This window comes from Mustelus asterias, chromosome 8 (genome assembly GCF_964213995.1).
Source record: "Mustelus asterias chromosome 8, sMusAst1.hap1.1, whole genome shotgun sequence".
NCBI lineage: Eukaryota > Metazoa > Chordata > Chondrichthyes > Carcharhiniformes > Triakidae > Mustelus > Mustelus asterias.
This window is the reverse complement of record NC_135808.1, coordinates 10578180-10593324: the sequence shown is the minus strand read 5'-3', so window position 1 is coordinate 10593324 and position 15145 is coordinate 10578180. Positions and strand designations below refer to the sequence as shown.

Below are 15145 nucleotides of genomic sequence, written 5' to 3'. Positions count from 1 at the left end.
CCACCTTCTTCCGTCGGGAAAAAGATACAAAAATCTGAGGTCACGTACCAACGGACTCAAGAACAGCTTCTTCCCTGCTGCTGTCAGACTTTTGAATGGATCCACCTCGCATTAAGTTGATCTTTCTCTACACCCTAGCTATGACTGTGACATTACATCCTGCACTCTCTCATTTCCTTCCATTTGTACAGTATGTTTTGTCTGTATAGCGCACAAGAAACAGTAGTTTTCACTGTATATTAATATGTGACAATAATAAATCAAATCAATATCAAAAAAACTTATTTACAAATTAGCTCTCAATTTACAGTTCATTTTTACATGACTTACCAGTGACAATATTGATAAATGCATCAATGTCTTTGTTCATAGCCCAAGAGTCCCTTTGACCAGGTCTTGGTCGTGGGAGGAAGGGGGAAGTCCAGTGATCTAGTTACCTCGGAGTTAAAAGTGAATTTAGTCTTTCTAACCTTTTCTGGGTAACTATTCGCCGAAGAGAGTTGGAACCATCTGACGTATCTGACTCTAAATTGGAGTTTCAGAGGGTTCCAGGTGCAAGGTCACTGCCCAGAGGGTGTTGGGGGTCTCTGATCGCATCTACCAGGGTACCTCTGGGGCACGGTCTGATCCTCCAGAGAGTGGGAGACCTGAGCCGTGATCACAGTGGGAAAGCTCTAAGCTTGGGTTTGCACACTCCACATTGGGACTGACGCTAAAGTACGGGTAAAGTTTATCTGTGAAATGGTGGTTGAACGTATGAATGTGTGACATGTCCTCGGCATCATAAAATGACAACTGTCCTTTCTCGTAGTCCAGGTAAACGCCAATCATTTCAACGTTCAAATCAGGGTTGATTACAACTCTCTCATTGTCGTAAGCCCAATATTGTCCCCCGCTTCTGTGTCCTATGGTCCAATATCCATTATCCGGGCTGGTGACTGCGCACACCTTCTTGTTGACAGATCCCGCAGCCACACCGAGAATCCAGTCAGCACCTTCGCTGACATTTACCTCCCAGTAATATCTCCCTGACGATAAAGCCGTGGAAGCAAAGACACTGAGGTGGTTGGTGAATCTCTCAGGGGTGTCCGGTCGCTGTGGCTGAACTTCACAATACTGTAGCCTTTGTCCAAGATTTGACACACGGAGTTTAGGATTCGCTGTCCTTGGATCGAAACGAAGGGCAGCTGGAACTGTAAGGGAATTAGATACAATCAGGTACAACAAAGAAAATTACAGCACAGGAACAGGCCCTTCGGCCCTCCAAGCCTGCACCGACCATGCTGCCCAACTGATCTAAAACCCCCTACCCTTCTGGGGACCATATCCCTCTATTCCCATCCTATTCATGTACTTGTCAAGATGCCCCTTAAAACTCACCATCGTTTCTGCTTCCATTACCTCCCCCAGCAGTGAGTTCCAGGCACCACCACCCTCTGTGTAAAAAACCTGCCTCGTACATCTCCTTTAAACCTTGCCCCTCGCACCTTAAACCTATGCCCCCCAGTAATTGACTCTTCCACCCTGGGAAAAAGCTTGTGACTATCCACTCTGTCCACGCCCCTCATAATCTTGTAGACTTCTATCAGGTCACCCCTCAACCTCCGTTGTTCCAGTGAGAACAAACCAAGTTTCTCCAACTTCTCCTCATAGCTGATGCCTTCCATATGAGGCAACATCCTGGTAAATCTTTTCTGTACCCTCTCCAAAGCCTCTACATCTTTCTGGTAGTGTAGCGACCAGAATTGAACACTATATTCCAAGTGCGGCCTAACTAAGGTTCTACAAGGCTGCAACATGACTTGCCAATTTTTAAACTCAATGCCCCGGCCAATGAAGGTAAGCATGCCGTATGCCTTCTTAACTATACCTTCTCCACCTGCGTTGCCACTTTCAGTGACTTGTGTACCTGTACACCCAGATCCCTTTGCCGATCAATACTCTTAAGGGTTCTGCCATTTATTGTATATTTCCTAACTGTATTAGACCTTCCAAAATGCATTACCTCACATTTTTCCGGATTAAACTCCATCTGCCATCTCTCCACCCAAGCCTCCAACTGGTCTATATCCTACTGTATCCTCTGATGTTCCTGATCGCTATCCGCAAATCCACCAACCTTTGTGTCATCCGCAAACTTACTAATCAATCCAGGTACATTTTCCTCCAAATCATTGATATATATTACAAACAGCAAAGGTCCCAGCACTGCTCCCTGAGGAACGCCACTTGTCACAGCCCTCCAATCAGAAATGCACCCTTCCACTGCTACACCCTGTCTTCTTTGATCAAGCCAGTTCTGTATCCACTTTGCCAGCTCATCTCTGATCCCATGCGACTTCACCTTCTGCACCAGTCTGCCATGAGGGACCATGAGGGCCTTACTGAAGTTCATGTAGCAACATCCGCTGCCTTACCCTCATCAATCATCTTTATCACTTCCTCGAAAAACTCAATCAAGTTAGTGAGGCACGACCTCCCCTTCACAAAACCATATTGCCTCTCGCTAATACGTCCACTTATTTCCAAGTGGGGGTAAATCCTGTCTCGGAGAATCCTTTCCAATAATTTCCCCACCACTCACTAGCCTGTAATTACCTGGATTATTCTTGCTACCCTTCTTAAACAAAGGAACAACATTGGCTATTTTCCAATCCTCTGGGACCTCCCCTGTAGCCAGTGAGGATACAAGGATTTCTCTCAAGGCCCCAGCAATTTCCTCCCTTGCCTCTATCAGTATTTTGGGTATATCCCAGCAGGCCCTGGGGATTTGTCTACCTTAATGTTTCTTAAGAACCCCAATACCTCCTCCTTTTTGATCTCAACATGACAAACTATCTACACATCCTTTCCCAGATTCATCATCCACCAAGTCCTTCTCTTTGGTGAATACTGACACAAAGTACTCATGTAATACCTCGCCCATTTCCTCTGGCTCCATGCATAGATTCCCTTGTCCTTGAGTGGGCCAACCCTCTCCCTGGCTACCCTCTTGCTCTTTATATATGTATAAAAAGCCTTGGGAATTTCCTTAATCCTGCTGGCCAATGATTTTTCGTGACCCCTTTAGCCCTCCTTCCTCCTTGCTTAAGTTGCTTTCTACTTTCCTTGTATTCCATACTTGCTTCGTGTGTTCCCAGCCTCCCAGCTTTGACAAATGCTTGCTTTTTCTCTTTGACTAGGCTCACAATATCTCTCATTATCCAAGGTTCTCAAAACTTGTCATACTTATCCTTCATCCTTACAGGAATGTGCCGGTCCTGAATCCTTATCAACTTACACTCGAAAGCCTCCCACATGTCAGATGTTGATTTGCCCTCAAACATCTGCCCCCAATTTACATTCTTCAGTTCTTGCCTAATATTGTTGTAATTAGCCTTCCTCCAGTTTAGCACCTTAACTTGAGGACTACACTTATCTTTATCCATCAGTACCTTAAAGCTTACTGAATTGTGGTCACTGTTCCCGAACTGCTCCCTGACTGAAACATCGACCACCTGGCTGGGCTCATTCTCCAATACCAGGTCCAGTACGGCCCCTTCCCTAGTTGGACTATCTACATACTGTTTCAAGAAGCTCTCCTGGATGCTCCTAACAATCTCTGCCCCATCCACACCTCTAGCACTAAATGAGTCTGAGTCAATTTAGGAGAAGTTAAAATCTCCCACCACAACAACCCTGTTACTTTTACACCTTGCCAAAATCTGCCTATATATCTGTTCGTCAATCTCCTGCTGGCTGTTGGGTGGTCTATAGTAAACCCCCAACATTATGACAACATCCTTCCTATTCCTGACCTCTACCAATATTGCTTCACTGTATGAGCCCTCCGAGGTGTCCTCCCACAGTACAGCTGTGCTATTCTCCTTAACCAGGAGTGCAACTCCCCCTTTTACATCCCCCTCTATCCCCCCTGAAACATCTGTATCCTGGAATGTTAAGCTGCCAATCCTGTCCTTCCCTTAACCAAGTCTCTGTAATGGCAACAACATCGTAGATCCAAGTAGTAATCCAAGCTCTAAGTTCATCTGCCTTACCTGTTACACTTCTCGCATTGAAACAAATGCACTTCAGTCCACCAGACTTCTTTGATTAGCAACCCCACCCTGCCTGCTCTTTCGCTGAGTCTTACTGGCCCTGCTCTCTAGTTCCCCTTCAGCTAATTCAGCTTTGCTTTGGTTCCCAGCTACCTGCCAAATTTGTTTAAATCCTCCCGTGTGACACTAGCAAACCTCCCGGCCAGAATATCTATGCCCTTCCAGTTTAGATGCAACCCGTCCTTCTTGTACAGGTCCCATCTGCCCTGGAAGAGACCCCAATGGTCCAGATATCTGAAACCCTCCCTCCTACACCAGCTGTTTAGCCACGTGTTGAGCTGCACTATCTTCCTATTCCTAGCCTCACTAGCACGTGGCACAGGGAGTAATCCTGAGATTACAACCCCAGAGGTCCAGCTTTTTAACTTTCCACTTAACTCCCTAAACTGCTGCTGCAGGACCTCATCACTCTTCCTCCCAATGTCGTTCGTACCAATATGTACCACAATCTCTGGCTGTTCACCCTCTCCCTTCAGAATGCTTACTGCCCGTTCAGAGACATCCTGCACTCTGGCACCAGGGAGGCAACATACCATCCTGGAGTCTCTTTCACATCCACAGAAGCACCTATCTGCACCTCTAATTATAGAGTCCCCTATAACTATTGCTCTAGTGCTCTTTGTCCCTCCCTGCTTAACAACAGAGCCAGCCGTGGTGCCACTGCTTTGGCTGCTGCTGCTGTTAACCCCGATAGGCCATCTCCCCCAACAGTATCCAAAGCGGTATACTTGTTAGAGGAGGGGATGGCCACAGGGGATTCCTGCACTGACTGCCTGCCCCTTTTAGCGGTTACCCATCTATCTGCCTGCACCTTTGGTGTGACCATGTCTCTAAAGCTCCTATCTATGATGCTTTCCGCCACCTTCATGCTCCTAGGTGCATCCAATTGCTGCTCCAACCGATCCATGTGGTCTGTAACGAGCTGCAATAGCGTGCACTTCCTGCAGATGTAGCCGTCCGAGACGTTGGAAGCGTCACGGATCTCCCACATCTCACAGGTACAGCACTTAACCCCACTGACTGACATTTCTAGCACCAATTAAATTATTTAAGAACATTTATAAAACCCTTACCTTCACGTTTACCTTCTCACAGTGGCCTTTTTTTTGGTTAGAGGAAGGGGGAGGGAAACACTAATGCCGTGTTTCGGGCTTACCGCTCCTTGTCACCAGATCTTCCGCTTCCCACTTCTGAGTAGATGTTTTTTGTAGAGGCAGTTGAGGGACTTCACTGGTGCATTCTGGGAGAAGTCGGCCCAGCAACTTCTACTAAGAAGTGGGAAGCGGAAGATCACCTCCGGTGATAAACAGGAGTTAGAGCATCCGGTAGAGGCGGCTGAGGGACTTCAATGGTGCATTCTGGGAGAAGATAATTATATTTTCTTTTGTTTAATATTCTCATTAGCTTAATGTAGCAGAACAGAGGTTTGGAAAAGAGTTCTTTCTGCCTGTCAAACGTGTTCATACTACGCAACATAGGGCAGGTTGTTTTTTATTTCAAGAACTGGGACAGATTGCAATGAGGTATTTGTCATCACGATATCGGAGATGAAAGACCACAGTTATACGTGGGCGGCACGGTGGCACAGTGGTTAGCACTGCTGCCTCACAGCGCCAGGGACCTGGGTTCAATTCTGGCCGTGGGTAACTGTTTGTGTGGAGTTTGCACATTCTCCCCGTGTCTCCGTGGGTTTCCCCCAGGTGCTCCGGTTTCCTCCCACAGTCCAAAGATGTGCGGGTTAGGTAGATTGGCCATGCTAAATTGCCCCTTAGTGTCTCAAGGTGTGTAGGTTATATGGATTGGCCAGGGGAAATGTGTGGGGTTATGGGGATGGAGCGAGAGTTAAGGCCTGGGTGAGATACTCTGTCAAAGAGTCGGTGCAGTCTCGATGGGCTGAATGGCCTCTTCTGCACTGTCGGGATTCTATGGGTGGGATTTTCTGGCCATGCTCACCCCAAGACTGGAAAATCCCGCCCGTGGTCAACCCGCTATGATTCCTGCCCTCTGTTGTCCCTAGAGAAGGTTCAGAATAGATCTAGTGGAGGTTTAAAATTATAAGGGGGATTGGTTGCAATATAGAAGCTTGACACCATTCAGGACAAAGCAGCCCATTTGATCAAACCTAGTCTGTCACCAATGCATGATGGCAGCAGTGTGTACTATCTACAGGATGCACTGCAGCAACTCACTGAGGCTCCTTCAACAGCACCTTCCAAACACGTGACCTCTGCCACCTAGAAGCACGAGGGCAGGAGATATATGGAGATGCCACCACTTGCAAGTTCCCCCCCAAGCCATGAACCATCCTGACTTGGAAGTATATTGCCAACCCTTCACTGCCCCATCACCATCATTGGGTCAAAGTCCTGGAACGCTCTTCCCAGCAGCACAGTGGGTGTACCCTTCCGGTCACTCTCTGGATTGCAGTAGTTCACCCTCTCAAGGGAAATGGAATCCTGGTGTTTTTTGCGAGGGGACTAGCAAGAACGGGGAATTTGGTGCTCAGCCAAATCTCCATTTACAGCTGCGGGACTGAAAAATCCAAGCCACGAGCGAGGTTGGTGAATTTCGTTCTTTAGCTTCCATTGACTTCGATTGACATAAAAGAAAAGAGGAAACTTGGTGTGCAATCCAGAAGGTGTGGATGCTCAGTTACTGAGTGTCTTTAAGGCTCAGATCATTGGTTCTCCAGAGAATCAAGGGATATGGGGTCATGGGGAGGAGGGAGTGGGGGTGTGGACAGGAAAATGCAGTCGCGGCTGCAGATCAGTCTTGTATGGCTCACAGGGTGATATGGTCCACTCCTGCTCATATTTCCTGTGTTCTGAATGAGTGAAGACAAAGTTAAATTTACAAGCATGTACCTTTCCAAGATTTGCAGCAAGATACTAAAGCACCATAGTCCAGGCAAAGAAAAATTATAACGTTAAATTAACCTAGTCTGATGATATTCTTCATCTGTTTCCAAGCTCCATACTGTAGTGGACCATGCAATTCATCCATGTTGAAAATTGGTTTATTTAATACTGGATCATAAATTGATTCAGATCTGCAACATACAAAAATTACAGAATTGGCTTCTTTGGAAAGGTAGAGCAGTAGGATCATTGTTTCCTTACTAAAACTTTACTTTCCTTCACTGAAGAATTTGATAAGTTGAACCTTAAAATTAAAGGGCAAACTCTGCACCTAGTTTGTTTATTAGTGTCACAAGTAGTGTTACATTAACACTGCAATGAAGTTATTGTGAAAATTCCCACTGTCCAAAGATGTGCCCGTTAGGTGGATTGGCCATGCTAAATTGACCCTCGAGTCAGGGGATTAGCAGGGTAAATAAATGAGGTTATGGGAATAGGGCCTGGGTGGAATTGTGTTCGATGTAGACTTGATGGGCTGAATGGCCTCCTTCTGCACTGTAGGGATTCAATGATTCCCTTGTCGCCACACACAGGTGCCTGTTCGGGTACACTGAGGGAGAATTTAGCATGGCCAATGCACCCAACCAGCACATCTTTGGACTGTGAGAATTTTCACAGTAACTTAATTGCAGTGTTAATGTAAGCCTACTTGTGACACTAATAATTAAACTTTAAACAAACTAGGTGTAGAGTTTGCCCTTTAGTTTTAGGGTCCAGCTTCTTTCGGACTGTGGGAGGAAACCGGAGCACCCAGAGGAAACCCACGCAGACACGGGGGAGAACAGTGCAGACTCCACACAGACAGTGACCCAAGCCGGGAATCAAACCCGGGTCCTTGGCGCTGTGAGGCAGCAGTTCTGGCCACCGTGCCATCGTGCCGTCCACTGTGTCTACCTTAAACCTGGGTCCTCTGGTTCTCGATTCTTCCATCCTCACAGCACCAGGGACCCGGGTTTGATTGGACTGCATTTTCCTCCCATATCCCTTGATCCCTTTAGCCCCAAGAGCTATATCTAATTTCTTCTTGAAATTACACAACGTTTTGGCCTCAGCTACTTTCTGTTGTAGTGAATTCCACACATTCACTACCCTCTGGGTGAAGAAATTTCTCCTCACCTCAGTTCTAAAAGGTTTACCCCTTATCCTCAAACTATGGCCCCCTAGTTCTGGACTCCCCCCACCATCGGGAACATTCTTTCTGAATCTACCCTATCTAAGCCTGTTAGAATTTTATAAGTTTTATGAGATCCCCAAACACATGTGGTATACATACCTCTGTTTCAGGCTGCTATATTCCTGAGAAAGAAAAAAAAGCTATTAATAAACCACCTAATTTATTTCGGAAGTGCTGCATAATTTGTGGAATATCAGTCCCCAACCGGGAAGTCAAATGATTTGAATTGCAAAACCTGAGGACGAACTCACCCGCAGTAGCTGATACTTGTCTCCCAAATCTACAATTTCACCGATATCATGGATCACTTCTTCCATGGTGTCACAATCTCTTGAAATCTGCAACATGTTCTCTTCCAGCTGTCTTAGAACTCGACTTTCTTCATCATCAATCCTTTGTATTATCGTGCGTTGTTTCTCATTGAGAAAATTACGCATGGCCTCAAACTGACCTGCTATGTCTTCCCTCAGGCTTTCCACATTATCCTACAAGAAGGTTTGTTTATTTATTTATTAATTAGTGTCACGAGTAAGTTTACATTAACACTGCAGTGAAGTTAATATGAAAATCCCCCAGTCGCCACACTCCGGAGCCTGTTCGGGTACACTGAGGGAGAATTTAGCATGACCAATGCACCCTAACCAGCACGTCTTTCGGACTGTGGGTGGAAACCGGAGCACCCGGAGGAAACCCACGCAGACACGGGGAGAATGTGCAAACTCCGCACAGACGGTGATCCAAGCCAGGAATCGAACCCCGGGTCCCTGGCGCTGTGAGGCAGCAGTGCTCACCACTGTGCCACCTGTGCATATTTTGGCAGTTACTTGTGAGAGCTCTGACAAAATGGAAGTGTGCTGAATCAGAAAGTGGACAATGTGAGCACCTTGAGTGATTAGAGGCCAAGTGGGAGCAACACTTAGCTCTCCGTCCAGGCAGGTTAGGTGTTTCTCGCTTGTCCTCTTCTGCACTGTGTGATTCTTTGATGCTGTAATATCCCCAGAACAGACAATGACAGCCCATTACACACACAGGAAGACATCACAATGCGTAACTATCAGTCAATCTGTCCTTCCCCAAATTGGGGTCTCACTGGAAGTTCAAATTCACCCCCAGAGTGTTAGCTTGGAATTTTGGCCAATATTGAATCCACCGCTTACCCCAGCTTTTTTGAAAAAATCATTTACGGATGAGGGTGTTACTGGTTAGGCCAGCATTTATTGCCCATCCCTAGTTGCCCTTGAGAAGGTGGTGGTGAGCTGCCTCCTTGAATCGCTGCAGTCCCTGTGGTGTAGATATACCCACAGTGCTGTTAGGGGGGGATTTCCAGGATTTTGACCCAGTGACGGTGAAGGAACAGCCGATAAATTTCCAAGTCGGGATGGTGAGTGAGTTGGAGGGGAACCTCCAGGTGGTGGTGTACCAGGTATCTGTTGCCCTTGTCCTTCTGGATGGAAGTGATTGTGGGTTTAGAAGGTGCTGTCTAAGGATCTTTAGTGAGTTCCTGCAGTGCATCTTGTAGATGGGACACACTGCTGCTACTGAGCGTTGGTGTGGAGGGAATGGATGTTTGTGGATGGGGTGCCAATCAAGTGGGCTGCTTTGTCCTGGATGGTGTTGAGCTTCTAGACTGTTGTTGGAGCCCCAGGGGAGTGGGGAATATTCCATCACACTCCTGACTTGTGCCTTGTAGATGGTGGAAAGGCTTTGGGGAGTCAGCAGGTGAGATATTCACTGCAGGATTCCTAGCCTTCGACCTTTTCTGCTAGCCACACACCTCTCTCTCTCTCACTCCCAGACACCTCAATCATCTCCATTTAATACACATGGAACTAGGAACTTGGCAACTGATTTAAGTTGCTGCCAAATGCATATTTCTACTTTTTGTTTAATCTTTGGAATAAACATGTCAGAGACAGGATACACAATGGGGGGATATTTACTTTGCTGTGTACAGCGAATAAATACAATGTTCAAAGACTCACCAATAGACGAGATATCTTTTCCCCTTGTGACACGTGCATCGCCATACGGTCTGTAACCTCCTTTTGGAGCATTGTAATCGAATGGTTCAGTACACCCTTTGAAACACACAGGATAGAATGAATTGACATATTCTCCGCGGCACGCGGTGGCACAGTGGTTAGCACTGCTGCCTCACAGCGCCAGGAACCCGGGTTCAATTCCCGGCTTGGGTCACTGTCTGTGAGGAGTCTGCACATTCTCCCCGTGTCTGCATGGGTTTCCTCCGGGTGCTCCGGTCTCCCACACTCTGAAAGAAGTGCTGGTTAGGGTGCATTGACCTGAACAGGCGCCAGAGTGTGGTGACTAGGGGAATTTCACAGCAACTTCATTGCAGTATTAATGTAAGCCTTACTTGTGACTAATAAAAAAACTTTAATTTCATAATTATTCGTTACAGCACAGAAGGAGGCCATTTGGTCCATCTTGTCCATGTCAATCCAAAAACACCAGCACGGTGGCACGAGGGGCGGCACGGTGGCACAGTGGTTAGCACTGCTGCCTCACAGCGCCAGGGACCCGAGTTCAATTCCCGGCTTGGGTCACTGTCTGTGTGGAGTCTGCACATTCTCCCCGTGTCTGCGTGGGTTTCCTCCGGGTGCTCCAGTTTCATCCCACGATCCAAAAATGCGTGGGTTAGGTGGATTGGCCATGATAAATTGCTTCTTAGCAACAGGGGGGTTAGCAGGGTAAATATGTGGGGTCACAGGGATAGGGCCTGTGTGGGATTGTTGTTGGTCCAGACTCACTGGGCCAAATGGACTCCTTCCACACTTTAGGGATTCTATTCTATTGTAATCTATTAAGGTGCAGATCCAGGTACTTTTTAAAAGAGTTTTGGGTTTTGCCTCCCCCGCCAACTCAGTCAGTGCATTCCAGACACCCACCTTCCTCTGTGTAAAAAAAGTTTTTCCTCCTTTCCCCTTGAATTAGGAACGTTTAAGCGGTTATTGGATAGGCACATGGAGCACACCAGGATGATAGGGAGTGGGATAGCTTGATCTTGGTTTCAGATAAAGCTCGGCACAACATTGTGGGCCGAAGGGCCTGTGCTGTGCTGTACTGTTCTATGTTCTATGTACACCTACTGCCACTTATCTTGAATCGATGCTGATTCTTGAACTCTCTGCCAAGGGAAACAGGTTCTTCCTGTCCACTCCTGCCCTACCCCTCACAGTTGTGTACACCTCAGTCACGTCACCACTTTTCTGTTCCAAGGAAAACAACCTCAACTTACCCAAGCTCTCCTCATAGCTACACTTTTCCAGCAATGTTCTTGTAAACCTCCTCTGCACTCTCTCCAGATCAGTTACATCCTTCCTGTAATGCGGTGACCAGAACTACACACAATACTCCAGTTGTGGCCTCACGAGTGTTTTACACAATTCCACATTACATCCCTATTTTTGTATTCTAATCTCTGCCAATGAAGAAGGCCATACCATATGCCTTCTTTAGCACCTTGTCTACCTGTACTGCTACCTTTAGGGGCCTGTGTACTTGTACGCCAAGATCTCTCATTTTACCTACACCTCTCAGTATCCTTTTACTATGTGTTGCCTTTTACTGTTTGACCTCTCTAAATGCATTAGCTCATCTATATCAGGGTTTCACCAAATGTGTCACTTTCCTGCTGACTCCATCAACACATCTATATCATTACATCCGGAGGAGACAGTCTGTACAGAACGTGTGTGAGATTAGTGGATCTATATGTTTTGAAGGAGATAGTCATCAACTTCAGGAAGCATAGTGCAGGACATGCCCCTGTCTACATCAACGGGGATGAAGCGGAAATGGTTGAGGGCTTCAGGTTTCTAGGTGTCCAGATCACCAACAACCTGTCCTGGTCCCTCCATGCTGACACTCTAGTTAAGAAAGCCCACCAAACGCCTCTACTTTCTCAGGAAGGGAAGGAAATTTGGCATGTCAGCTACGACTCTCACCAACTTTTACAGATGTGCCATAGAAAGCATTCTTTCTGATTGTATCACAGCTTGGTATGGCCCCTACTCTGCCCAAGACTACAAGGAACTATAAAAGTAGCCCAGTCCATCACGCAAACCATCCATTGACTCTGCCGCTGCCTTGGAAAAGCAGCCAGCATAATCAAGGACTCCACGAACCCCGGACATTCTCGCTTCCACCTTCTTCCGTCGGGGAAAAGATATAAAATTCTGAGGTCACGTACCAACCGACTCAAGAACAGCTTCTTCCCTGCTGCTGTCAGACTTTTGAATGCACCTACTTTATATTAAGTTGATCTTTCTCTGCACCCTAGCTATGACTATAACTCTACATTCTGCACCCTCTCCTTTCCTTCTCTATGAACGGTATGCTTTGTCTATATAGTACGCGAGAGACAATATTTTTCACTGTATACTAATACAGGTGTCAATAATAAATCTACTCAAATCAAATCAACATCATATATTAAACTGATCTTTCTCTTCATCCTATCTGTAACTCAAATCAAATTAAACATGTTTTGCTTTAAGTGAAAAAGAAGTTGGTATTTCTCGACATTACCTTACATTCCATATAGGCATCATCTATCGGGACGCAGTTGTGGTTTCGGTGGTTGTGAGCCAGTGCACAGATGTAACAAATCGGCTGCTTATCATCCTTACAGAATAACTCCAGCTCTTTCTTATGCTTTGCACAGTGCAGGTTACCGGGCTCCATCGACGGACCCGTGCCGAGGTCCCGCAGCCCGGCTATAATGTTGGACAGTTGCCAGTTGGGATACAAGGAGTCCTCCTCGAACCCATCTCGGCAACAGGGGCACATGGGTGTCTCCTCCGCTGAGTCCACATGCCTCTGCATGCAGCCTCGGCAGAAATTGTGGCCGCATCTTAGCAGCACCGGGTCTTGGTAAACCTCCAGGCAGATGGGACACCGTAGATCTATGTCCAGGTTCGTGGCCATCCTCCTCTGATCTGTGTGTGCCTCCTCAAGCAAGGTGATTTGAGGCTGCCTCTCTCTCTCTGTCTCTTCAGAAAGGAAGTACCTGTTGAAATGCCCTCCAGCGGTTCCCAACCTTTTATACATCAAGACGCACCTCCCTGCTATAAAAGAATTCAAGGCACACCTCAAATTTTCTGTCTTCTTACTGGGATTTTTTTTTAACCTCTCCCTGTCTTATCTCCTCTGGTTTTGTTTTAACCTCTCCTGGGCAGAATTTTCCCCTCCCACTCACTATGGGAATCAAGCGGGGCTGCTTTGTCCTGGATGGTGTCGAGCTTCTTGAGTGTTGATGGAGCCGCACCCATCCAGGCAAGTGGGGAGAGTTCCATCACACTCCTGATTTGTGTCTTGTAGATGGTGGACAGGCTTTAGGGAGTCAGGAGGTGAGTTACTCACCGCAGTATTCCTAGCCTCTGAGGCAGAAAGTAAAATGAAGGAAATAACTTGCCCTTAATTGTGAATCTGAAATAATTACCTTTGTGTCACATCATGCTGCGAATCATTCCGTCAGATGATAGCTCCAAAACAATTCTTATCAGCATCTTTGGGCACATTGAGTAATCAGGAAATGATTGCAGAAAAAAAATAGTTACGGTAAATGCCCACATCATAGATACACATATCTCTCTCTTATATATATATGACATATATGTTTCAGTTTATTTATTAGTGTCACAAGTAGACTTACTTTAACAATGCAATGAAGTTACTGTGAAAATCACCCAGTTCCCCACTATGGCTCCTATTCGGGTACACTGAGGAAAATTTAGCATCGCCAATGCACCTAACCAGCACGTCTTTCAGACTGTGGGAGGAAACCAGAGCACCCGGGGGAAACCCACGCAGACACGGGGAGAATGTGCAGACTCTGCACAGACAGTGAGCTAAGCTGGGAATCGAACCCATGTCCCTGGCGCTGTGAGGCAGCAGTGATAACCACTCTGCCGCCCCAATGTAGTATGTGTATATTATTCTAGAAGATGTTAACTTTCTGAGAATACTATACTTCAAGTAATTCAGTGCTTTTTGCTGTGGTGGTGAAAGGTACAATATAATGTCAAGCCTACTTTCTTTCTACTTAAAAATAAACATAATTTCAAAATGTTGAGTAGCTCATAGGTCCTGATATTCATGCTGGGAACAGGGGTCGGGTAGAAATCACATCAGTCTTTCAGGGCAGGAGCTGTTTTGCAGTTTTTTTCTCATGGTGGACAAGTTGAGAGTCTGATGGATGTTGGGAAGGCCTGAAGGAACGCCACAGCTGGAGAGCAGATCAGAGAGGGAGAGAGAGAGATTATGGACCAGACAACACAGATGGGAAGTTTGTGACGTTATTGTGACACAGTGGTTAGCACTGCTGCCTCACAGCGCCAGGGACCCGGGTTCAATTCCGGCCTCGGGTCACTGTCTGTGCGGAGTCCGCACATTCTCCCCGTATCTGCGTGGGTTTCCTCCGGGAGCTCCGGTTTCCTCCCACCATCTGAAAGATGTGCTGGTTAGCTGCATTGGCCATGCTAAATTTTCCTCAGTGTACCCGAACAGGCACCGGAGTGTGGCGACTAGGGGATTTTCACGGTAACTTAATTGCAGTGTTAATGTAAGCCTACTTGTGACACTAATGAACAAACTTTAATTTCAATTGTGAGAGAAATTCCAGCCTGCCTTGGACGTGCCCATGGCTGGTTTTAGCAGTACTGGGGAATGGGATTAATTAACCTGTTCTTGCCTCAGCTCTTGTTGCCATCTGGGTATTCAAGGATTCAGGAAACCCAGCAGCTAAAGGGAGCAGAGATAGGTCTAAATCTAACAGGTAACAGCCTTTCCAGCAATGCGTGTAGGCCGAGAGGAAAAGGACTGCCACAACCCGCTTTCCCCAAGTTAAACTGCTCAAATTCTCTCCTCCCTGTATCTGCCCACACACCTTCCTCATGATGCATGATCTCCCTCCTGATCCCATTGACTCACACTCC

The 15145-nt window shown here is 46.6% G+C and overlaps 1 protein-coding gene across 2 annotated transcripts; it reads right to left on the bottom strand.

The window, feature by feature from the left end:
• Positions 1-230: 230 nt before the first annotated feature.
• LOC144497828 (E3 ubiquitin-protein ligase TRIM39-like) lies at positions 231-13194 on the bottom strand. 2 transcript variants are annotated; one of them, XM_078219267.1, is made up of 6 exons: positions 12738-13194; positions 10172-10267; positions 8441-8674; positions 8289-8311; positions 7034-7146; positions 231-1193 (listed from the first exon to the last, which is right to left on the bottom strand). In XM_078219267.1, the coding sequence occupies exons 1-6, from the start codon at positions 13134-13136 to the stop codon at positions 598-600; spliced, it is 1461 nt and encodes a 486-aa protein (XP_078075393.1). In that variant the 5' UTR covers positions 13137-13194; the 3' UTR covers positions 231-597. The 2 variants fall into 2 exon arrangements, with proteins under 2 accessions (XP_078075393.1, XP_078075394.1); XM_078219268.1 differs by lacking the exon at positions 10172-10267 and having other exon boundaries at positions 12738-13191.
• Positions 13195-15145: the final 1951 nt, after the last annotated feature.

Coding starts and splice junctions, on each gene's coding strand:
- LOC144497828 (XM_078219267.1), bottom strand. CDS start 13,136: ATGGCCACGAACCTGGACATAGATCTACGGTGTCCCATCTGCCTGGAG. Junction 8,675..10,171: donor AAAAGATATCTCGTCTATTG/GTGAGTCTTTGA, acceptor ACCTTCTTGTAG/GATAATGTGGAAAGCCTGAG. Junction 8,312..8,440: donor ACAAGTATCAGCTACTGCGG/GTGAGTTCGTCC, acceptor TTTCTTTCTCAG/GAATATAGCAGCCTGAAACA.